The sequence below is a fragment of the Mauremys mutica genome, chromosome 2 (assembly GCF_020497125.1).
Source record: "Mauremys mutica isolate MM-2020 ecotype Southern chromosome 2, ASM2049712v1, whole genome shotgun sequence".
Lineage (NCBI taxonomy): Eukaryota > Metazoa > Chordata > Testudines > Geoemydidae > Mauremys > Mauremys mutica.
Genome location: NC_059073.1, coordinates 298,158,836 through 298,180,785, shown reverse-complemented (window position 1 = coordinate 298,180,785; position 21,950 = coordinate 298,158,836). Strand labels below are relative to the sequence as shown.

General features: G+C 69.8%; 1 protein-coding gene across 1 annotated transcript in view; it reads right to left on the bottom strand.

The window, feature by feature from the left end:
* Window positions 1-1,816: 1,816 nt before the first annotated feature.
* Window positions 1,817-21,950, bottom strand: part of LOC123363332 (potassium voltage-gated channel subfamily H member 2-like) — a 120,277-nt gene continuing 100,143 nt past the window's right edge. The window contains exons 5-14 of the mRNA XM_045004188.1: window positions 18,825-19,253; window positions 15,705-16,092; window positions 14,430-14,629; window positions 12,151-12,403; window positions 10,983-11,176; window positions 10,146-10,245; window positions 7,469-7,717; window positions 5,236-5,422; window positions 3,150-3,300; window positions 1,817-2,478 (exon numbers count right to left, since the gene is read on the bottom strand). Of these exons, the coding sequence (XP_044860123.1) occupies window positions 2,278-2,478; window positions 3,150-3,300; window positions 5,236-5,422; window positions 7,469-7,717; window positions 10,146-10,245; window positions 10,983-11,176; window positions 12,151-12,403; window positions 14,430-14,629; window positions 15,705-16,092; window positions 18,825-19,253 (2,352 nt within the window). The 3' untranslated portion in view covers window positions 1,817-2,277. The remainder of the gene's footprint in view (window positions 2,479-3,149; window positions 3,301-5,235; window positions 5,423-7,468; window positions 7,718-10,145; window positions 10,246-10,982; window positions 11,177-12,150; window positions 12,404-14,429; window positions 14,630-15,704; window positions 16,093-18,824; window positions 19,254-21,950) is intronic.

The window sequence follows — 21,950 nt, the reverse complement described above, 5'->3', positions numbered from 1 at the left end:
AGGGGGGGCTGTGTGTCTGCGGGCGTGTGGGGGGGGTGTCCGTATGGGGAGCTGGGGGGCACCGAGTCTGCAGGCATTGCGGGGGCTGAGGGGGGGCTGTGTCTGCAGGTAATGGGGGGCTGAGGGGAGGCTGTGTGTCTGCGGGCGTGTGGGGGGGGTGTCCGTATGGGGAGCTGGGGGGCACCGTGTCTGCAGGTAATGGGGGGGCTGAGGGGGGGCTGTGTGTCTGCGGGTGGGGGGGGCTGAGGGGGGCTCTCGGGCCGGTGTGGCAGCCCGGGCACAACCAGCTGCTGCCGCGCTGGGTTCCCCCCGCAGGCCCCGCGCCCCCCACGGAGCAGGGCAGGGGCGGCGCTGGGGCCCCCCACACTGAGGGGCCCTGTGCTGCTGGGGGCAGGACTCAATGGGGAGTCAGCAGGTGCAGACAGTGGGGGGGAATGGGGGGACTCACCAGGGGGTGCCGGGCTGCAGGAGCCCTGGGCATCATTTCCTGACAAGGACCCCCCCCCCCCCCGAGCCATGTTCCAGGGCTGGACCCCCCCGCCCCCCCCAGCAGAACCGCATCCCAGGGCTGGACCCCCCCCCAAGCCGCGTCCCAGGGTGCCCCCCCCAGGCCGGCGCGTGTCCATGGTGCCCCCCAGGCAGAGGCAGAGGCAGAGGGAGGCGTCGTTGGCTGGTTTATTGGAGCGCTGCTGGGGGGGCGGTCGCGTGAAGGCGCCATGCGGGGCCGTGGGGGGGGCAGGGACTGGGCAGCGCCCGCTACAGGACACGGCAGGAGGACGCACTCGCCACATGGAGCTGCCCCCCGGCGGGTCGGCCCTGGGCTGGGCTTCTCCCCCCCCCTCCCCCCCCCCCGGGACAGAGCAGACGCCCAGCTGCCCCCCGGCGGGTTCGGGGCAGGCCGGGGGAGGGGCGGTAGCTGCCACAGCTGGGGAGCAGCAGCCCAGAGGGGGTGCGGGGGGGGCACTGGCAGGAGACGGGTACGTGGGCAGGGGCCACCTTGCCAACAGGGACGGGGAGCAGCCCACGGCCCTGCCAGTCCCTCCCCCCACAGCAGGGCCAGCCGTGTGCGCTGCACCCCCCCAGGGAACGGGGCCCCCCAGACACACACACAGGGACCCAGCTGCCCCCCTCCCCAGCGACAGGGAAAAGCCTCCCCCGCCCCAAACAGTAGAGGGACATCTAGCTATAGACACACACACACACACACACACAAAACAGCGCCCCCCCCAAGGGAACAGGGACACACAACAGCCCCCCCAGGGAACAGAGCCGCGTGCACACACACACACACACAGGACACAGCTGCGCACGCACACACAGAGAACACAGCCGTGCACAGCCACACACACAGAACAGAGCTTGGCACAGACAGCCACACACGCAGAACACAGCCACGCACACACACACACACACACACACACACACACAGAACACAGCCGCGCACACACAGACACACACAGAGAACACAACTGTGCACAGCCACACACACACACAGCCACACACAGAGAACACAGAGGTGCACAGCCACACACAAAGAACAGAGCTGGGCACACACAGCCACACACACAGAACACAGCCGCGCACACACACACAGACAGAACACAGCCGGGCACACACAGCTGCACACACACAGACACAAACAGAGAACACAGCCGTGCACACACACACACACAGAACACAGCCGGGCACACACAGAGAACACAGCCGTGCACAGCCACACACACAGAACAGAGCCACACACACACACACACAGAACACAGCCACGCGCACACACGCACACACACACACACACAGAACACAGGCACGCACCCACCCACACATTCCCCCCCCCCCCCCGCCAGCGGCGCACACGCGTGCTCATATCAGGGCACCCACGGGGCAGCCAGGCAGGTGAGACCTGGGCCCCCAGCGTGCTCACCCCTTTTGGCCCCGCCCGCCTGGCACCCACGGGGGCCAGCCCTGGCCGCGGGGGCTGCGCTGTCGGCCCCGCCCCGTGGTAATTCCCGGGGCCCGGGCTGTGGGTCCATCCCCGGCCAGCCTGTTTCTTCGTACCAGTCTCTGGGCAGCGCAGGGCGCGCGGGTCCCGTCCCGGATCCGTTAGGCCGGCTAACGTCCTGGCAGCGTGGGCTCGGCCGTGGGTCCCGCCTGGCTAGCGTGTGGCCAGGCCCTCAGCCCGGCGGCACTGTTGTCCCTGGGGGCGGGGAGGGGGCGGCGGCCCTGAGGCCCTGGTCCCCCTGCGCAGGGCTCCGCGCCCCGTCCCCGTCCCCGTCCTGCCGATTAACTGCCTGGGTCGGAGCAGTGTCTCTGTAGGGTCTCTGAGTCCGGCGTCTGGGCCAGCTGTCCGGGGAGGGAGCGGCGCCGGGGGGGCGTGGGCGACGGCTCCACCAGCAGCACCACCTCCGCGGGGGGGGGCGGCTCGCAGGGCAGCACTGGGCTGGGCAGCTGCGGGGACGGGAACGGCGCCGGGTAACTGGGAACCTGCCGGGGGTGAGATGCTGTCAGCCAGGGAACCGGGCAGAAAACACCACGACCGAGCGCAGCCCAGAACTCACCGAGCCGCGGGCACCGCAGAGGGGCAGGGCTGGGCCAGCAGGGGTTGCGGGTCGGGAGTGAGGAGCGCCGGCAGAGCAGGGGCTGCGGGTCGGGAGTGAGGGGCACCGGCAGAGTAGGGGCTGCGGGTCGGGAGTGAGGAGCGCCGGCAGAGCAGGGGTTGCGGGTCGGGAGTGAGCAGCGCCGGCAGAGCAGGGGCTGCGGGTCGGGAGTGAGGAGCGCCGGCAGAGCAGGGGTTGTGCGTCGGGAGTGAGGGGCACCGGCAGAGCTGGGGGAGGGGAGCGCTGGGCTGGGCCGGCAGGGGCTGCGGGTCGGGAGTGAGGGGCACCGGCAGAGTAGGGGCTGCGGGTCGGGAGTGAGGGGCACCGGCAGAGCTGGGGGAGGGGAGCGCTGGGCTGGGCCGGCAGGGGCTGCGGGTCGGGAGTGAGGGGCACCGGCAGAGCAGGGGCTGCGGGTCGGGAGTGAGGAGCGCCGGCGAAGGAGGGCCCAGTGTGCCCATGGGATCTCGGTTGGGTTCTTGCCCCACGTCCCAGGGGGCAGAGCCCTGGCCGGTGTCCGTCGGCGGTTGGCCGCAGGGGGTGTGCACGGGGGGGGCTCACCTGGGGGCAGGGCTGGAGGGGGGGGATGGGCAGGACGGGCGGCCCGGGGAGCGGCGACGACACGGTGCTATAGGCCGGCGGCACCAGCCCGACCTGCCGCTGCAGCAGCTGCATGATGGCGCCCACGTCGGCGGCCATGCGGGTCTCCAGCCTGCCGGGAGAGGGGGGGCTGAGCCGGAGGGTGGGGGCTGGGCGCCCCCCCCAACCAGCCCAGGGGCCCTGCCACAGACCAGAGACGTCCCCGGGCACCACCCTGCCCCCACTCGGCAACGCCTCGGCCGGCACGAGCCACCGGACCCCACCGGCACCGGGCCAGGCCTGAGGGCTAGAACTGGGGGGCCTCTGGGGGCCCCCCCGGGGCCTTTCCCTGCCATGTCCCCAACCCCCCCCACCTGCCCCCCCGGGGCCTTTCCCTGCCATGTCCCCAACCCCCCCCCCACCTGCCCCCCGGGGCCTTTCCCTGCCATGTCCCCAACCCCCCCACCTGCCCCCCCAGGGCCTTTCCCAGCCATGCCCCCAACCCCCCCACCTGCCCCCCCGGGGCCTTTCCCTGCCATGGCCCCAAACCCCCCCCCCACCTGCCCCCCGGGGCCTTTCCCTGCCATGTCCCCAACCCCCCCCACCTTCCCCCCCTGGGCCTTTCCCTGCCATGCCCCCAACCCCCCCACACCTGCCCCCCCGGGGCCTTTCCCTGCCATGCCCCCAACCCCCCCCCCACCTGCCCCCCCAGGGCCTTTCCCAGCCATGTCCCCAACCCCCCCCACACCTGCCCCCCGGGGCCTTTCCCAGCCATGTTCCCCCCCACACCTGCCCCCCCCGGGCCTTTCCCAGCCATGTCCCCAACCCCCCCCCACCTGCCCCCCCGGGGCCTTTCCCAGCCATGTCCCCAACCCCCCCCACCTGCCCCCCGAGGCCGTTCCCGGCCATGTCCCCCCCGCCCCCCCACACCTGGCCCCCCGGGGCGTTTCCCCGCCACGCCCCAACCCCCCCCCCACCTGCCCCCCCAGGGCCTTTCCCAGACATGTCCCCACCCCCCCCACACCGGCCCCCGGGGCCTTTCCCTGCCATGTCCCCAACCCCCCCCCACCTGCCCCCTGGGGCCTTTCCCTGCCATGTCCCCAACCCCCCCGCCCCCTGCCCCACCGGGGCCTTTCCCAGCCACGCCCCCAACCCCCCCCCACCTGCCCCCCCCGGGCCTTTCCCTGCCATGCCCCCAACCCCCCCCACCTGCCCCCCCCGAGGCCTTTCCCTGCCACGCCCCCCCCACACCTGCCCCCCAGGGCCTTTCCCAGCCATGTTCCCCCAAACCTGCCCCCCAGGGCCTTTCCCAGCCATGTCCCCAACCCCCCCCCACCTGCCCCCCCAGGGCCTTTCCCAGCCATGTCCCCAACCCCCCCACACCTGCCCCCCCAGGGCCTTTCCCAGCCATGTCCCCAACCCCCCCCACACCTGCCCCCCCCAGGGCCTTTCCCAGCCATGTCCCCAACCCCCCCCCCACCTGCCCCCCCAGGGCCTTTCCCCGCCATGTCCCGCCCCACACCTGCCCCCCGGGGCCTTTCCCTGCCATGTCCCCAACCCCCCCCACACCTGCCCCCCCAGGGCCTTTCCCAGCCATGTCCCCAACCCCTCCCCACCTGCCCCCCGGGGCCTTTCCCAGCCATGTCCCCAACCCCCCCCACCTGCCCCCCGAGGCCTTTCCCTGCCACGCCCCCCCCACACCTGCCCCCCGGGGCCTTTCCCTGCCATGTCCCCAACCCCCCCCACCTGCCCCCCGGGGCCTTTCCCAGCCATGTCCCCCCCCCACCTGCCCCCCGGGGCCTTTCCCTGCCATGTCCCCCCCACCTGCCCCCCGGGGCCTTTCCCTGCCATGTTCCCCCCCCCACCTGCCCCCCGGGGCCTTTCCCTGCCACGCCCCCCCCACACCTGCCCCCCGGGGCCTTTCCCTGCCATGTCCCCAACCCCCCCCACACACACCTGCCCCCGGGGCCTTTCCCTGCCATGTCCCCAACCCCCCCCCCCCACACCAGCCCCCCGCACTCCCCGCCCGGGCAGCGGCCCGGTGTAAGACACCCCCCCCCCCCACTACCTGTTGAGCTGCTGCTGCAGCTGGTCCAGCCGGCTCTGCAGCTCGGCGTGGGGCTGGCGGGCCCGGGGGGGCAGGGCCGTGCTGAGGCCGGCGTGGGCCGGGACAGTGCAGTGGGGCAGCTCCTGGTACTGCCGCCCCCGGCTCTCGCCCCAGAAGCTGAAGATGTTGGACACCCCCGAGAAGGCGCCTGAGGGGAGGGGAGGGGAGAGATGGGTCAGGGCCGCGCCCGAGGGCTGCTGAGCTCTGAGACAGAGACCTCAGGTGGGGCTGGCCCCGGGCCCAAGGGACTCACACCCCAACCTGTGGGGCCCGCTCCCCCCGGTGTCCCTGTGGGGCCCACACCCCTCCCCCGCTGTCCCTGTGGGGCCCACACCCCTCCCCCACTGTCCCTGTGGGTCCCGCCCCCCCGCTGTCCCTGTGGGGCCCGCACCCCGCACTGTCCACATGGGGCCTGCCCCTGTCCCCTGCCAGGCCTTCCCCCACCCCCACCATCCATATGGGACCCTCCCCCGCTAGCGCCATGGGGCCCGTGAGGAGCGTGGGCGGGGCCGGGGGGGGGCTGCACGAGTGCCGACGTCGGGGTGTCTCGTCCCCGTGCTGACGATGCCGTGGGGCCGGGGCCGGGGCCGGCTGGCAGAGGGCCCCCGAGGTTGGGCTGGCTCTGCACAACGGGCTCTGAGGGGCGGGGTGCAGGCACCGAGGGCCCCCGCCAGCCTGAGCCCCTGGCCCGGCAGAGGGGAGCGGGTGGCACAGGGCAGGAGCCCTGCCTGGCTGGGCAGAGGGGCCTGGGGTGCCAGGGCAGGGGGCTAACAAGGAGCCCGGTGAGCCGGGCAGGGGGCTGTGCCCTTAGGAGGCTGATCTAACATCTCACTGGAAGGTGACAGGGCCAGCAAGAGCCCTGACCCAGGGCCCAGCTTCCCAGCCGGGCTCAGAAGATCTGTGAGTGACCAGAGCTGGGAACTGCGGCCGCGCTGGGAGAGATCTCCAGGGGAGGGGGTGCTCAGGGCTGGGATGGCAGCAAACAAGGCTTGTCTAGCGCTAGACAAGGTCAAAGATCAAAGGTCAAAGAAGGAAGATTAACATGTGTGATGATACTTGAGGGCAATAGGATCAGTGTCTGTGTCTCTCTGAAGGTTGTGGTGACTTGTATCTGAGCTGACAACGGGTAAATTACCCTGGGCTAATTGCCAGGCTGGTTGGAAGGAGAGTGAGGCCGATTGTTCTCTCAGGCCGAAAGGCTGCTGGAAACGTATAAGAACTCACCATCTCTGCTCTGTATCTGGACCTCAAGAATTGAATTCAAGTCCGTCTGTAGATTGATCTTTTAACCAACTCTCTCTCTCTGTTCTTTTTTAATACATTTTGGTTTAATAAGAATTGGCTGTAGCGTGTATTGTGGGTACGATCTAAGTTATAATTGGAGCTGGGTGTGTGGCTGATCCTTTGGGGTTGGAAGAACCTTTTCTTTTATAGGATGAGATCAGATTTTCAGGAATCATCAGCATCTCTGACAGGTGTGTCTGGCCGAGGCCGGGGGCTGGGCACTTGAAGGGAGCTGCGGGGTTTGGACTCTGAGTGACCAGTGAGGTGCTAGAGAAGCTGTTTGGGGCTGGTTGGTAAATCTAAGGACTGGAAGATCCACCAGCGTTGGGGGTTTGGCTGCCCCGGTCTGTTTGCAGCTCACCCTGATTGAGTGACCCCAGCTGGCCCCCCGGGCAGCACCGGCGCAGGGGCCATGGGGAAGTGCCAGGGCTGCTTGCCCAGCGTTAGCCGGTGCCCTTTGGGCAGGGGATGGGGGGTGCAGAGCAGGAGGGCAGCGTGAGTGTTGCTGCCCAGGAATGTGCCTGAGAGGCCAAGGGGGGGCCTGGCGCTGCAGCCGGCTGGCCCCATACGCTGGCAGACAGGTATTAGCTCGTGCCCAGGCCTGACCTCGCTGTCCCTGCCGCACTCACAGCTGGGCGCGGCTGGCTGCCCATGGGCCAGGCCAGTCAGACACACGGCAGCATCGCTCGGCCGTGCCCAGCATGGCCACGGCCTGGCACTGGTCGAGGCGGGCGCCTGCAGGCCTCAGCCACCCCAGGCAGCCATCAGGCCTGTGACGAGCCTGCGCCCCCTGGCACCGGTTCGCTGGAGCCCCTCCCCTCCCCCCCATGCTGTCCCCCATGTTCCTCTTGGTGTCCCCCCAGGCACCCAGCCCCAGGGCCCTCCCCACACGTGCTGTGCCCTGTCCCACCTGAGAGGGGGCTGCCCGTCTCGCTGCCCTTGGGCTGCCCGTCGCCCTGGATCAGCAGCTCCCCGTTGGCGCGGAGGGGGGACAGCTGGCTGGCGCGGGTGAGGGGTGCGGGGCGCTCGCCCTCGTCGCTGGAGGGTGAGCTGGAGGGCTCCCAGTCGGGCTGATCCCCCGGGACCCCCGGCGCCTGGTGGGTCCGACCCGTCCTCAGCGGCTTCTGGCTGCTCCTCAGCTCCCCGGCATTCTCCGGGTCTGCGGCGTGGGGGACAGAGAGTGAGGCTGGGAGGAGCCAACTGGGGGTCCAATGCCAGGGCGGAGCCCTCTGTGCCCTGGGCGGGGCACGGAGCCTGCGCTGGGAGGCGGGTTTACTCCTGGGGAACTCTGCGCCACTGCACACGTGCCTAATGAATTAGCTCTGCAGACTTTTAATTTTTTGCACAGAAAAAAGCTTCTGCTGAAATGTTGCTGCAGTTCTGCCTTTTGCCCACCAGAGGGCACTGTGCCAATAGAACAGAGCAGCAGCTCCCGGACAGCTAGGGAGGAGAAAGAGCCTGTAGTGCCGTCGTCGCTGGGCCTGTCAGGCCAGGCCAGGAGACAGGCGCTTTGGTGAGACACAGTGTGGGGTGCTTGGGGCAGGGGCTTAGACAAGGGCTCAGAAGGACGAGTGGGGGAGGACAGCCTGGGGTGGGGGTTGAATGGGAGTGGAGGTGCAGGGCCGCACGGTGATGGGGGCGGGGGTGCAGAGCTACGTAGGGACAGGGAGTGGCGGAGTGGGGCACAGAGACACATTGGGTTGGGGACGGGGTACAGGGGCCCATGGGGATGGGGGGAGGGGGTGTCCAAATGGGGGTGGAGGGACACACATGGACAGGTATCAGCGGGGGAGCCGTGTTAGTCTGGTTCTGTAGAAGCAGCAGAGAATCCTGTGGCACCTTATAGACTAACAGACGTTTTGCAGCATGAGCTTTCGTGGGTGAATCCCCACTTCGTCGGATGCAAGCAGGTGGTGCAAGGACACATGGGGGTGCAGGAACACATGGAAACAGGGGCAGCGGTGCCTGACTGAATGGGAGTGGCTAGGGCTCAGCCAGGGTCTGCATGGGGGAAGCTCCCCAACAATCCCTCCCCACCCCCCAAAACCTGTCCCAGACTTTTCTCACACACACCCAACAACCCCCCAAGTCCACACCCAGGCTCCTTCCCAGCAATGTGGTTCCCTCTCCCTCAGCTCCTCCATTAGCCGACTCCCGCCAGCCTCTGCTCTGCTTCTGGGGGGGCAGGGGATACGGTTCTGTGCTGTAGTTTGCATGAATTAGTGCTCAGCTCTGTAGGAATATGCAGTGATGAGCTGCCAAAATTTTAACAACCGGTTCCCTCCTCCTCACCTCATGAGGGGGTCGTGCCCCGTCCAACCCCCCATGTTCCTTGACAGCCCCCCCCAGGGACCCCTGACCCATCCCCCCTTCCCTGTCCCCTGACTGCCCCTTGCAGCCCCATCCAACCTCTCCTCTCATTCTTGATGGCCCCCTGGGACCCCTGCCCCATCCAACCACCCCTTCTCTCTGTCCCTGACTGCCCCCCAGCACCTCATCCAACCCCTGCTCCTTCCTGACTGCCCCCCCGGGACCCTGGCCCCCATTCAATCCCCCTGTTCTCTGCCCTCTGACCCCCCTGACCCCCCCACAACCCACCGAACACCGCCTCCCTGCTCCCTGCCCCCTTACCACAGTGCCTGGGTCCGGGTCCGCTCCGCGGGGACCTCGACCAGTGCCGTCGGGCCCGACTCCCCGGGCCGGGCCGGAGCCGCGGGGCCCGACTCCCCAGGCCAGGCCGGAGTCGCTCGGCGGGCACCGGGGCCGGAGCCGCGGGGCCCGACTCCCCGGGCCGGGCCAGAGCTGCGGGTCCCGAGCTGGGCTGGGTCCGAGCCGCTCAGCCGAGACCAGCCCGAGCTGGTGGTGCTTGGCTGGGGTGCTCGGCCGGAGCCAGGGGGAGCCGGACTGGGCCAGGCACACACCGTCCCGTCCCACCTCCCCGGCGCGCCGAGCTTACCTGGCTGCTGCATTTTTCAGGCTTCCCACGAACATTTGATTCGCGGGAAGCAGGGGAAGGGGAGGAGAAGGAGGGCGGAGCATTCAGGGGAGACGGGGAGGTGAGCTGGGGCCGGGGCCGGGCGGACAGCTGCCCGAGCCTTTGTTAAATTTAAAAGCTTTTTAGAACCGATTGTCCTGGAACAACCGGTTCTAAAAAGGCTTCTAAATTTAACAACCGGTTCGCGCGAACCGGTGCGAACCGGCTGGAGCTCACCACTGGGAATATGCCTAGTAAGGAATCTATCTGTCAAAAAACATTTCCTGAATCTTTGTTGCTGTCTGCGTTGTTACAGACACACCTGCTGGTGGGTGGTTTGGAATAAATGACCAAAAATAGTTGAAACTGGTGTGATTACAGTGTGTTATTTTGACAAAATATGCAGAATTTTAAAATATTGCGCACAGAATTTTTAATTTTCTGTGGAAGAATTTTTAATTTTGGGGCACAGAATTCCCCCAGGAGTAGGGGCTGGTGCTCTGGGCGGAGCCACTGACCCTGTGCTGGGAGCGGGGCGGGTGCCCTCAGCAGGGCACAGAGCCTACACTGCGGGAGGCCCCCGGCCCCTCGGGCTTGCTGCCCCCCCACTCACCCTTGTCCGTGCGCCGGCGGAAGGACAGTTTGCGGCGCCGCAGCCGGTTGAAGCCGCCATCCAGCTCGGTGCTGCCGGGGGAGCCAGGGATCATGTTGGTCTGCAAGGAGGGAGAGCCGTGAGCCGGGCCAGGAACTGGGCAGGGGGAGAGGGGGAGATGGATACACTGGTGGTTAGGTGGGTGGGGGCGCTGGCAGGTGGGGGACAGGTTGGTGGATGGCACAGTGGGTGGGTGAATACACTGCTGGTTAGTTGGGGGCAGGGTGGATGGCTGGGTGGGGGTGGAGTGGGGTCAGAAGCAGGTGGGGATGTCCCCCCCAGCCTGGCTGAGAGCCCACAGAGCCCCCCCCAGCCTGGCTGAGAGCCCACAGAGCCCCCCCCAGCCTGTCTGAGAGCCCACAGAGCCGCCCCAGCCTGGCTGAGAGCCCACACAGCCCCCCCCCAGCCTGGCTGAGAGCCCACGGAGCCCCCCCAGCCTGGCTGAGCACCCCCAGAACTCTCCTCCCTGGCTCTGGCTGAGCACCCCCAAAGCTCTCCCCTCCAAGCCTGTCTGAGCCCCCCGAAGCTCTCCCCCCTTGCCCTGGCTGAGCCCCCAAAGCTCTCTCCCCGGCCTGGCACCCCCCCGCCCCCCAGAGCCCCCGAAGCTCTTCCCCCGGCCTGGCACACCCCCGCCCTCAGAGCCCCCGAAGCTCTCCCCCCGGCCCGGCACCCCCCCGCCCCCCAGAGCCCCCGAAGCTCTCCCCCCGTCCTGGCAACCCCCCGTCCCCCAGAGCCCCCGAAGCTCTCCCCCCCGGCCCGGCACCCCCCCGCCCCCCGAAGCGCTCCCCCGGCTCTCACGTCCCGCAGGTTGAAGGTAATCTCCAGGCTGGCCCAGAAGCGGTCGGAGAACTCGGGGTACATGTCCAGCACCTCCAGCAGCTCCTCCCGCTGGATCTTGTGAAGGTCGCAGTAGGTCAGAGCCCGCACGTCCGCGTTGGACTTGCCCGGCCGCGCGTACAGGTTCAGTGGCTCCCCGAAGATGTCGTTCTTCCCTGGGGCGGCACGGCAGGGTCAGCGCGGGTCTCCCATGGGGCACGTGCCAGGGGCGGGCTGGGCAGGATGGGGGGGGCACAGGCCGGGGGTGGGCTGGGCAGGATGGGGGGGGCACACGCCGGGGGCGGACTGGGCAGGATGGGGGGGGCACAGGCCGGGGGAGGGCTGGGCAGGATGGGGGGGGCACACGCCGGGGGCGGGCTGGGCAGGATGGGGGGGGCACAGGCCGGGGGAGGGCTGGGCAGGATGGGGGGCACACGCCGGGGGAGGGCTGGGCAGGATGGGGGGGGCACAGGCCGGGGGAGGGCTGGGCAGGATGGGGGGCACAGGCCGGGGGCGGGCGGGGCAGGATGGGGGGGCACACGCCGGGGGTGGGCTGGGCAGGAGGGGGGGGGCACACGCCGGGGGTGGGCTGGGCAGGATGATGGGGGGGCACACGCCGGGGGTGGGCTGGGCCAGGGGGTGCTGTGAGGGTCGCCTGGGCGCCAGGCTGGGGGCTGTGCCATGGGGTGATGTGAGGGACAGAGAGCCCATGGCCATGCCCCCCTGTCTGGCAGTGCCACCCCACAGCTCCTGCCCCCTGGCAGTGCCCAGCTCCTGGTCAGCAGTCCCTCACCTCAACGGGCAGTGCCCCCCCACTGGCAGCATCCACTGCCCCCCCCACAGCTCCCGCCCCCCCGGTCTGGCACTGCCCATCCAGCACCCCCCAAACACCCAGCAGTGCCCAACCCCCCCCCCCCAGCTGGCAGCATCCGCCCCCCCCTCGCCCCGCATGCCCACCACCCTGCCTGCCTGGCAGCGCCCCCAAACCCGGCAGCGCCCGCCCCCCCCCCAGCTGGCAGCATCCCCCCCCGTCCCGCACGCCCCCCCCCCCGCCTGCCCGGCAGCGCCCGCCCCCCCCCCCAGCTGGCAGCATCCGCCCCCCCGTCCCGCACGCCCCCCCCCGCCTGCCCGGCAGCGCCCGCCCCCTCACCCAGGATGGCCACCACCATGTCGCGGCGCAGGATCTCGATGGAGCCGCGGGAGATGAAGTAGAGCGCGGTGAGCACGTCGCCAGCGTGCACCAGCGTGTCGCCGGGCGGGGCGTGCGTGGTCTTGAACTTCATGGCCAGGGCGCGCAGGCAGCCCTGGCTGGCGCCCTGGAAGGGCCGGCAGCTCTGCAGCAGGCTGCGGTTGAGGTGCAGGCAGATGTCGGCCTGCAGGCACTCGGGGAAGCCCTTCAGCACCTGCGGGCGGGTGGAGAGAGCCCGTTACCGGGCAGGGAGCGCAGGGGCTGGCCGCGGCAGGCCGGCTGTGCCCATGTGGCCTGTGTGGGCCGTTTGGCTTGGTTGTGGCTCTGCTAGGGTGACCAGACAGCAAGTGTGAAAAACCAGGACGGGGGGTGGGGGGTAATAGGCACCTGTATAGCACAAAGCCCCAAATATCGGGACTGTCCTATAAAATCGGGACAGCTGGGCACCCGAGGCTCTGTGTGTACGTGTCTCTCTGTGGCAGTGGGTGTGGGTGTGGTGTACGCAGCTGTGGGGCGGGGGGTGACCAAGTGGGGGAGTTTCTTGCTTTTCCGTGTTTCCCAGGGGGTTGCATGCAGGGGGGTGGGACTCAGTGTCCCCGGGTGTTACTGGTTTAATGGGGTGAGGGGAGAGGGATGGTAGAGGACCAGAGAGGGAACTCGGGACCCCGTCCGACGGCCTGGAGGATGGAGACCCCAGCGACTGGGGACCTGGGGACCCGGAGACCCGGCTCAGGAGTCACAGCCGGTTCTGGCCAGTGGGGGACAATGGGCTGCGGGGAGAGGACCCCGGTGACCTGACCAGCCGGTTCCAGCCCGAGGGGCCAGAGGACAGAAGAGGGGAGAGGAGGCCCAGGCGACCCTGTTTCCCTGGAGAGAAGCCAATGGACAGGGGGGGCTTGGGGCCGGGGATATCAGAGGCCCAGCTGGGAAGCAGGGGGGCTCGGGGCTGGAGGGGGGGAGCAGGCAGAGCCCCCCTGGCTGCAGGGGGACTGGGATGTGCTGGGCTGAGGGAGCCAGGCCTGAGGCCGGAGAGTTTCCTGTGCTGGGTTCAGACGCTCAATAAACCCTCCTGTGTTACGCTGGGGGAGAGTCGCTGCGGTCTGGAGAAGAGGGCGTGTGTGTGGGGGGGTATTATTCTCTTTGGGGGGTGGAGGCCCCGGGGGCCCAGAGCGAGGGGACTCCCTGAGGGGCCCACGGCACAGACAGACGTGCTGAGGCTCAGAGAGGTGCGGCTCCAGGAGGTGGAGGGGCCTGACCCCGAGAGAGGGTGGACCCCCGAGAAGGGCTGTTGCACTGAAAGAGGCCCCCCCCACGGAGCGCACGGGGACAGGAGTGGGCACGATCTGTGAGTCCGTGACAACGGATATACAGGTGTGGGTGGGTGTGCTCATGTGTCTGTGTGTGTGCGTATGGGTCTGTACGTCTCTGTGTGTGTCTGTACATCCCTGGCTGTGTAGAGGGGGGGGGTGTGTCTGGATGTGAAGGGGGGTGTGGGTGTGTGTCTCTGTGTGGGGTGCGGGGTCTGTCGGGGAGCTGGGTGCCTCGGGTCAGTCAGGGAGCTGACTGTGCTGAGTGTGGGGTGGTGCTGCGGGGTCCGTCGGGGACAAAGTGGGACTGTTCTTAATAAGAACATAAGACTGGCCGTACCGGGTCAGACCAACGGTCCATCCAGCCCAGTATCTGTCTGCCGACAGTGGCCAGTGCCAGGTGCCCCAGAGGGAGTGAACCTAACAGGCAATGATCAAGTGATCTCTCTGTTTCCTCTGAATACTGTGAGGGGGGGTGGGGGGCTCAGTTTCTGGCCGACCCTCTGTCACCTGGCAACTAATGGCCAGGCCCTTCCCCCCCGCAAGGGGATGCTAAACCTCTGTGTTCCTGGCTGGCTGAGAGTCACGTCTGACTGCGCAGTGGGGGGGCAGGACCCTGTGGCTTCCCCAGGACCCCACCTGGGCGGATTCGCTGGGGGAAGCGCACGGAGGAGCAGAGGATGCTGAATGCTCCCAGGAGAGACCCAGGAGGTGAAGCCGTGGGAGCGTCTTGCCCTGCAGACAGGCTGCTCCGAGGGAGAGGAGGCTCCCCAGAGTCCTGCCTGGCTTGGTGGGGAGCAGCTCCAGAGCAGCGCCCGGGGACCCCGTGACACGCGGGGTCCGTCAGGGGAGCTGGGTGTGTCGGGTCCGTCGGGGCGCTGGGTGACTCGGGGAGCCGGCCACACTGAGTGCAGGGGCCGTGCCACAGCTCACCGCGTTCATGTCGATGCCGTTGGTGTAGGACCAGGCGTGCTGGAAATACTCCTCCAGGCGCTGGCGCAGCGGGTTGGGGATCTGGTGGAAGCGGATGAACTCGCGGACCCGCAGCATCTGGGTGTGGTAGCGGGCGGTGCCCGAGTAGAGGCGCTGGATGATGGCCGAGACGTTCCCGAAGATGCTGGCGTACATCAGGGCTGGAGGCAGAGGCAGCAGGTGAGCGTGCGGACGCACACACGTGTGCATGAGCACACACACACACACTCACCCACACATACGCAACCCCCTTCCCAGCCACACCTCCCAGCATGCTCCCCTGGGACGGGTGGGATGGGGCAGGCGTGGGGCAAGCAGGGGATGGGCGAGAGGCGGGCGCAGGTGTGGGTGAGGCAGAGAGTGGGCGGTGGCAGGCAGGGGACAGGTGTGAGGCAGGCAGGGGGCAGGGTCAGGCGGGGGGAGCAGGTGGGCAGGGCGGGCGCAGGCAGGAGTAGGCAGGGGGCAGGAGGGGCAGCACAGGCAGGGCTGGCAGGCAGGAGGCAGGCAGGGGGCAGGGTGGGTGCAGGGTGGGTGCAGGCAGGGATAGGTAGGGGGCGGGCAGGGGGCAGGCAGGCAGGGGGCAGGCAGGCGGGGCAGGCAGGCAGGGGGCAAGCAGGCAGGGGGCAGGCAGGGGGGGCAGGCAGGCAGGGGGCAGGCAGGCAGGGGGCAGGCAGGCAGGGGGCAGGCAGGGGGCTGGCAGGCAGGGGGCAGGCAGGCAGGGGGCTGGCAGGCAGGGTGCGCAGGGGGCAGGCAGGGGACGGCAGTGGCAGGCAGGGGTGGGCAGGGGGCGGGCGGGGGGCTGGCGGGCAGGGGGCAGGCCGGCAGGGGCACGCACGGGCAGCAAGGGGAAGGCAGGCGGCCGGCAGGCGGCAGGCCCGAAGGGCGCAGGCGGGGGGCCGGCAGGCAGCCGGCAGGCAGGCAGGGGGCAGGCAGGCAGGGGGCAGGCAGGGGGCAGGCAGGCAGGGGGCAGGCAGGCAGGGGGAAGGCAGGGGGCAAGCAGGGTGCAGCACAGGTAGGGGGCAGGCAGGGGGCAGGCAGGCAGGGGGCTGGCAGGCAGGGGGCAGGCAGGGGGCAGGCAGGCAGGGGGCAGGCAGGGGGCAGGCAGGGGGCAGCACAGGTAGGGGGCAGGCAGGGGGCAGGCAGGCAGGGGGCTGGCAGGCAGGGGGCAGGCAGGGGGCAGGCAGGCAGGGGGCAGGCAGCCCCCGCAGGCAGCGCCCGGCCCGGCCCCGCACTCACAGCCGATGAGCATGACGCAGATGGAGAAGATCTTCTCGGCGTTGGTGTTGGGGGAGACGTTGCCGAAGCCCACGCTGGTCAGGCTGCTGAAGGTGAAGTACAGCGCGGTGACGTACTTGTCCTTGGTGCTCGGGCCCGGCAGCGAGGCGTTGGCGCCCAGGGGCTTGCCGATCTGCTCGCCCAGCGCGTGCAGCCAGCCGATGCGCTGCTGCTCCACGTTGCCGATGGCGAACCAGATGCAGGCCAGCCAGTGGGCGATGAGGGCGAAGGTGCACATGAGCAGGAAGAGCACGGCCGCCCCGTACTCCGAGTAGCGATCCAGCTTACGGGCCACGCGCACCAGGCGCAGCAGCCGGGCCGTCTTCAGCAGCCCGATCAGCGTGGTGGTCTGCAGGCAGAGGGGCAGGGCTCAAAGCCACGGGGACCGTTCTGCCCAGCCCGGCCGGCCTCCCGCAGAGCCCGGGGCCCCTGCACCCGGCCCGGCCTGTCCGGGCTCCCCCCGGGGCCCCTGCATCCGGCCCGGCCTGTTCGGGCTCCTCCCCCCGGGGCCCCTGCATCCTGCCGGGCCTGTCCGGGCTCCCCCCGGGGCCCCTGCACCCGGCCCGGCCTGTCCGGGCTCCCCCCGGGGCCCCTGCATCCGGCCCGGCCTGTCCGGGCTCCCCCCGGGGCCCCTGCATCCGGCCCGGCCTGTCCGGGCTCCCCCCGGGGCCCCTGCATCTGGCCCGGCCTGTCCGGGCTCCCCCCCCCCGGGGCCCCTGCATCCGGCCGGGCCTGTCCGGGCTCCCCCCGGGGCCCCTGCATCCGGCCGGGCCTGTCCGGGCTCCCCCCCCCGGGGCCCCTGCATCCGGCCCGGCCTGTCCGGGCTCCTCCCCCCGGGCCCCTGCATCCGGCCGGGCCTGTCCGGGTTCCCCCCGGGGCCCCTGCATCCGGCCGGGCCTGTCCGGGCTCCCCCCCCGGGGCCCCTGCATCCGGCCCGGCCTGTCCGGGCTCCCCCCGGGGCCCCTGCATCCGGCCCGGCCTGTCCGGGCTCCCCCCGGGGCCCCTGCATCTGGCCCGGCCTGTCCGGGCTCCCCCCCCCGGGGCCCCTGCATCCAGCCCGGCCTGTCCGGGCTCCCCCCGGGGCCCCTGCATCCGGCCCGGCCTGTCCAGGCTCCCCCCGGGCCCCTGCATCCGACCCGGCCTGTCCGGGCTCCCCCCGGGGCCCCTGCATCCGGCCCGGCCTGTCCGGGCTCCCCCCGGGCCCCTGCATCCGGCCCGGCCTGTCCGGGCTCCCCCCGGGGCCCGGCATCCGGCCCGGCCTGTCCGGGCTCCCCCCGGGGCCCCTGCATCCGGCCCGGCCTGTCCGGGCTCCCCCCGGGGCCCTGCATCCGGCCCGGCCTGTCCGGGCTCCCCCCCCCCGGGGCCCCTGCATCCGGCCCGGCGTGTCCGGCTGAGCCAGAGCAGGGCTGTTAGAGACGTCCGTGTTCGGCTGCTTTCCACACAACCCCCAGGTCCTTCCCCGAGCTGCTGCGCCCCAGGCTACAGCCCCATCTGGGGAGCATCCCCCCCCCCCCCGGCCCCCGGCCCAGCTGCCCCTGCGGTTACTCGGATTAACGCCCATTACGACACCGGCCAGGCCGGGCCAGCGGCTCGCCAGCGTTTGTCCTGGGGCCCCTGGCACAGCCCCCCCCCCGCATACATTACCGCCATGGTCTGACTCTTTAACACCACTAGAAATGCGGGCGGCGGAGCGGGGCTGGGGGCAGCCCTCACTGAATAACCTCGCGCCCCCCGGGGCCGGGCGTGGCCAAGCTGGGGCTCCTCAGAGGTTAACATGCGGCTCCTTGTACAGGCCCCGACGCCGGGCGGGGGGCTCAGTGCTCAGACCCTGCTCTGCCATGGGCCCTGCCCCCTCCCCAGAGCCTCCTGCTGATCGGGAGGTGTGGGGAGGGAGGGGGCTGCCGGTGGGTGGGAGGCGCTGGGAGCGGGCTGAGGGGGGCTGCTGACGTATTACTGTGGCTCTGGCAATGCACACTGGTAAATTCTGGCTCCTTCTCAGGCTCAGGTTGGCCACCCCTGACGGGGTCCCGACCCCGTTTCAGAGCCCCTGGCCTGGGGAATACTGAGCCCTGCCCCGTGTGCAGGGGACTGGACGAGGCGACCTCTCGAGGTCCCTCCCAGCCCTACGACGCTGCGATTCTCTGATCTCCTTCCCACGAGCCTGGACAAAGGTGCTGCAAGAGCTTGATGACGGCTGTGTGTGCCTCAGTTTCCCCACCTGCTGCACTGTTACCTGGGGCGGGGAGCTGCTCTCAGGGCAGGCCGGGAGTCGCTAGCTGCCGGGGCCCAATGGCAAATCCAATTGCTGGGACACGGAGCTACAGCCCCCAGCTCGGGACCACAGGGCTGGGGGAGGGGGGTACGCGGGGGTCGTGGGAAGCAGTCGGGGCTCTCACCCGCACTCTGACCAAGGAGGCCGCACAGACAGACAGACGGACGGAGCCGGACCCGAGGGTTCCCCACAGCCGGGCTGGGCTCGGGGCTGGCCAGGACGGACCCTGCTTCACCCTTCACTGCCCCGGGCTGCCCGACGGGCCCCTAGGCCGGGCGCCAGCTAACGAGTGAACCCGGCTGTGCCCGCGCTGGGAGCGTCCCTGCCGGGGCTGGGTGAGGGGCCCTGATCCCTGCGAGCGGCCGAGTCTCCCTCAGGGGCTGTCTCGGGGGACTCGCTGCCCGGAGCTCACGGGGCTGGGGGGGCTGCAGGCCCAGAGGGCCAGTCTAGGGGTGGTGAGGCCGCGTGGCTCCCCCTGGAGGCAGAGCGGGACCCCCAGGGGGCTGGCGCAGTGAAGGGGTCTCCCAGGCAGGGGGCATTCTGTCCCAGAGACCGTCCCGGGGGGCGCAGCCCCGAGCCCGTGGGTCTGTGACAGGGGGTGGGGCTGGAAGGCGGCTGGGTGGGACAGGGCTGGGCTGGAAGGTGGGTGGATCAGATGGGGGTGGGGTTGGGCAGTTCCTGGGTTGGACGGGGGTGGGATTGGATCAGATGGGGCGGGGCTGGAGAGGGCCAGGGTTATACAGGGGTGGGGCCAGCCCCCCACCCCCACGGCAGGGCCGGAGTCGCGCCAGGGCCAGCGCGGTCGTTACCTCCTCGGAGCCGGAGCCGGAGCCGAAGACGAGCAGGTCGAAGGGGATGGCGGCCACCATGTCGATGAGGAACCAGCCCTTGAAGTAGTGGATGGCGATGCGGCCCGGCTGGCTCACCACCTCCTCGTTGGAGTTGACGTAGGTGGTGCGGAAGTTGATGAGGATGTCGATGAGGAACATGATGTCCACCAGCAGGTCCACCACGTTGATGGGGCTGCAGTAGCTGCAGTTGCGCCGGATGTCCTCCGGCTCCTCGCCCAGCAGGAAGGCGGCCGAGTAGGGCGTGAAGACGGCCGTGTAGATGACCAGCAGCAGGATGAGCCAGTCCCACACCGCCTTGAAGGGGCTGTAGTGCAGGATGGTCCATCGGTGGATGCGCGGGGCCTGCAGCTTGTACTCCGGGAGCACGTCGGCCCCGAGGGACAGGACCTGTGGGGACACACGGGGCTGGGGAGCCGGGCGACGAGCCTGGCAGGCAGGGCCATGGGCATCCCGCGGCGTGGCCAGAGCCCGGCCCCCAGCATGCAATGCTCCCGCCTGCCCGATTCCCCGCCCGCTCCCAGAGCCCGGCCCCCAGCATGCAATGCTCCCGCCTGCCCGAGCCCCCGCCCACTCCCAGAGCCCGGCCCCCAGCACGCAATGCTCCCGCCTGCCCGAGTCCCCGCCCGCTCCCCGAGTACCACGCCGCCCGCTCGGCCCCCGCCCACTCCCTGAGTACCACGCCGCCCGCTCGGCCCCCGCCCGCTCCCAGAGCCCGGCTCCCAGCATGCAATGCTCCCGCCTGCCCGATTCCCCGCCCGCTCCCAGAGCCCGGCCCCCAGCATGCAATGCTCCCGCCTGCCCGAGCCCCCGCCCACTCCCAGAGCCCGGCCCCCAGCACGCAATGCTCCCGCCTGCCCGAGCCCCCGCCCGCTCCCTGAGTACCACGCCGCCCGCTCGGCCCCCGCCCACTCCCAGAGCCCAGCTCCCAGCATGCAATGCTCCCGCCTGCCCGAGCCCCCGCCCACTCCCAGAGCCCGGCCCCCAGCATGCAATGCTCCCGCCTGCCCGAGCCCCCGCCCGCTCCCTGAGTACCACGCCGCCCCGCTCGGCCCCCGCCCTCTCCCAGAGCCCGGCTCCCAGCATGCAATGCTCCCGCCTGCCCGAGCCCCCGCCCGCTCCCAGAGCCCGGCTCCGGCTCCCAGCATGCAATGCTCCCGCCTGCCCGAGCCCCCGCCCCCTCCCTGAGTACCACGCCGCCCGCTCGGCCCCCGCCCACTCCCCGACCCCGGCTCCCAGCATGCAATGCTCCCGCCTGCCCGAGCCCCCGCCCACTCCCAGAGCCCGGCCCCCAGCATGCAATGCTCCCGCCTGCCCGAGCCCCCGCCCGCTCCCTGAGTACCATGCCTCCCGCTCAGCCCCCGTCCACTCCCAGAGCCCAGCTCCCAGCATGCAATGCTCCCGCCTGCCCGAGCCCCCGCCCGCTCCCTGAGTACCACGCCGCCCGCTCGGCCCCCGTCCACTCCCTGAGCCCGGCTCCCAGCATGCAATGCTCCCGCCTGCCCGAGCCCCCGCCCACTCCCAGAGCCCGGCTCCCAGCATGCAATGCTCCCGCCTGCCCGAGCCCCCGCCCGCTCCCTGAGTACCACGCCGCCCGCTCGGCCCCCGTCCACTCCCTGAGCATGACACCCCCCAGAGCCCCCCCATTCCCTGAGCACGGTGCCCCCTACTCAGGGCCGGCTCCAGACCCCAGCGCGCCAAGCGCGTGCTTGGGGCAGCGTCCCGTGGAGGGCGGCAGGCGGCTCCGGTGGACCTCCTGCAGACGTGCCTGCGGAGGGTCCGCTGGTCCCGCAGCTTCGGTGGAGCATCCGCAGGCACGTCTGCAGGAGGTGCACCGGAGCCGCCGGACCGGCGACCGGCAGAGTGCCCCCTGCGGCGTGCTGCCCTGCTTGGGGCGGCGGGATTCCTAGAGCCACCCCTGCCCCTACTGAGCGCCCCACCCTGCTCCCCGAGCACGGCACCTCCTGTCCACTCCCCGAACACAGCGCCCCCCGCTGAGCCCCTGTCCACTCCCCAAGAATGATGCCCCCGTTGAGCTGACCCCCTCCATTCTCTCCAGGACGGCGCCCCCTGCTGCGCCCCTCCTCCCTTTGGCCCAGTACCTCCGACCGCCGCACTGACTGAGAGGGGATGGTGCCCCCAAGCCTGGTGTCTGTCTCTCTGGCCTGTTCTTTGCTGCCCCCCCCCCCATCTAAGCGCTGCCCCCAGTGCAGGGTGGGAGCAGGGCCGGTGCGGAGAACCCCCCCAGACAGACAGCCCTGCACCTCTCGAGCACCCGGGCAGCACATCAGCTGTGTGTGGGGGTGATGGGCACACGCACTGGGCCCCTGCACAGGAGCACGGGGGGCTGCCGGTGCGCCAGGAGCGTTAAGTTGGAAGCAGCTGCGCTGCTGAGCTGTGAGGTCATTGATATAAACTGGGACCACATAGATCATTGTTGCAACCAAGGTCGTGTAATGGCAGCAGGGCTGCCCGGGGGGGGGGGGGCAATTTGCCCCAGGCCCTGCAGGGCCCCCACGAGAATACAGGATTCTAGAGCATTGCAACTTTTTTATGGGAATTGCTTTGCCCCGGGCCCCCTGAAGCCTCTGGGCGGCCCTGAGTGGCACCAAATCTTGTGTAAAGGGGGTCACATGAGGTGTCTAGGAGCAGGCTCCGGGTGGCTGGTTCTGGTTACGCTGTCTGGGTGTGGGTGTCGTTTCTGTATGTAAAGTTATAAGTATTGGCGCTCTCCTGGCTGTGACGGTGCCCCCGTAAGGCTTTATGGAATATGCTTATGAATGTCTAGGTGACAGAACTGGAATATGTTCTGTGCTACGTGTGCCATCTGCCATCTCTCTGCGAAGGTTATGCTCTCCCCAATCTCTTCCTCCTGGCTGTAGGCACCTGTCACTGGCGTATTGCAAGATACGAACATTGGCTGGGTACTGGCTTGATTTTAAGTAGCCTCAGTAAAGCTTTTGGGCAGCTTCTTGAGAAAAGTGCACATTAAGTGCCCAGTCAAAAACCATTTAAGCCAACAGTGAATTTGAAGACGCCAATCCACATCTGAGCTCTATCTGCAAACTGAGTCCTGCATGGACATGT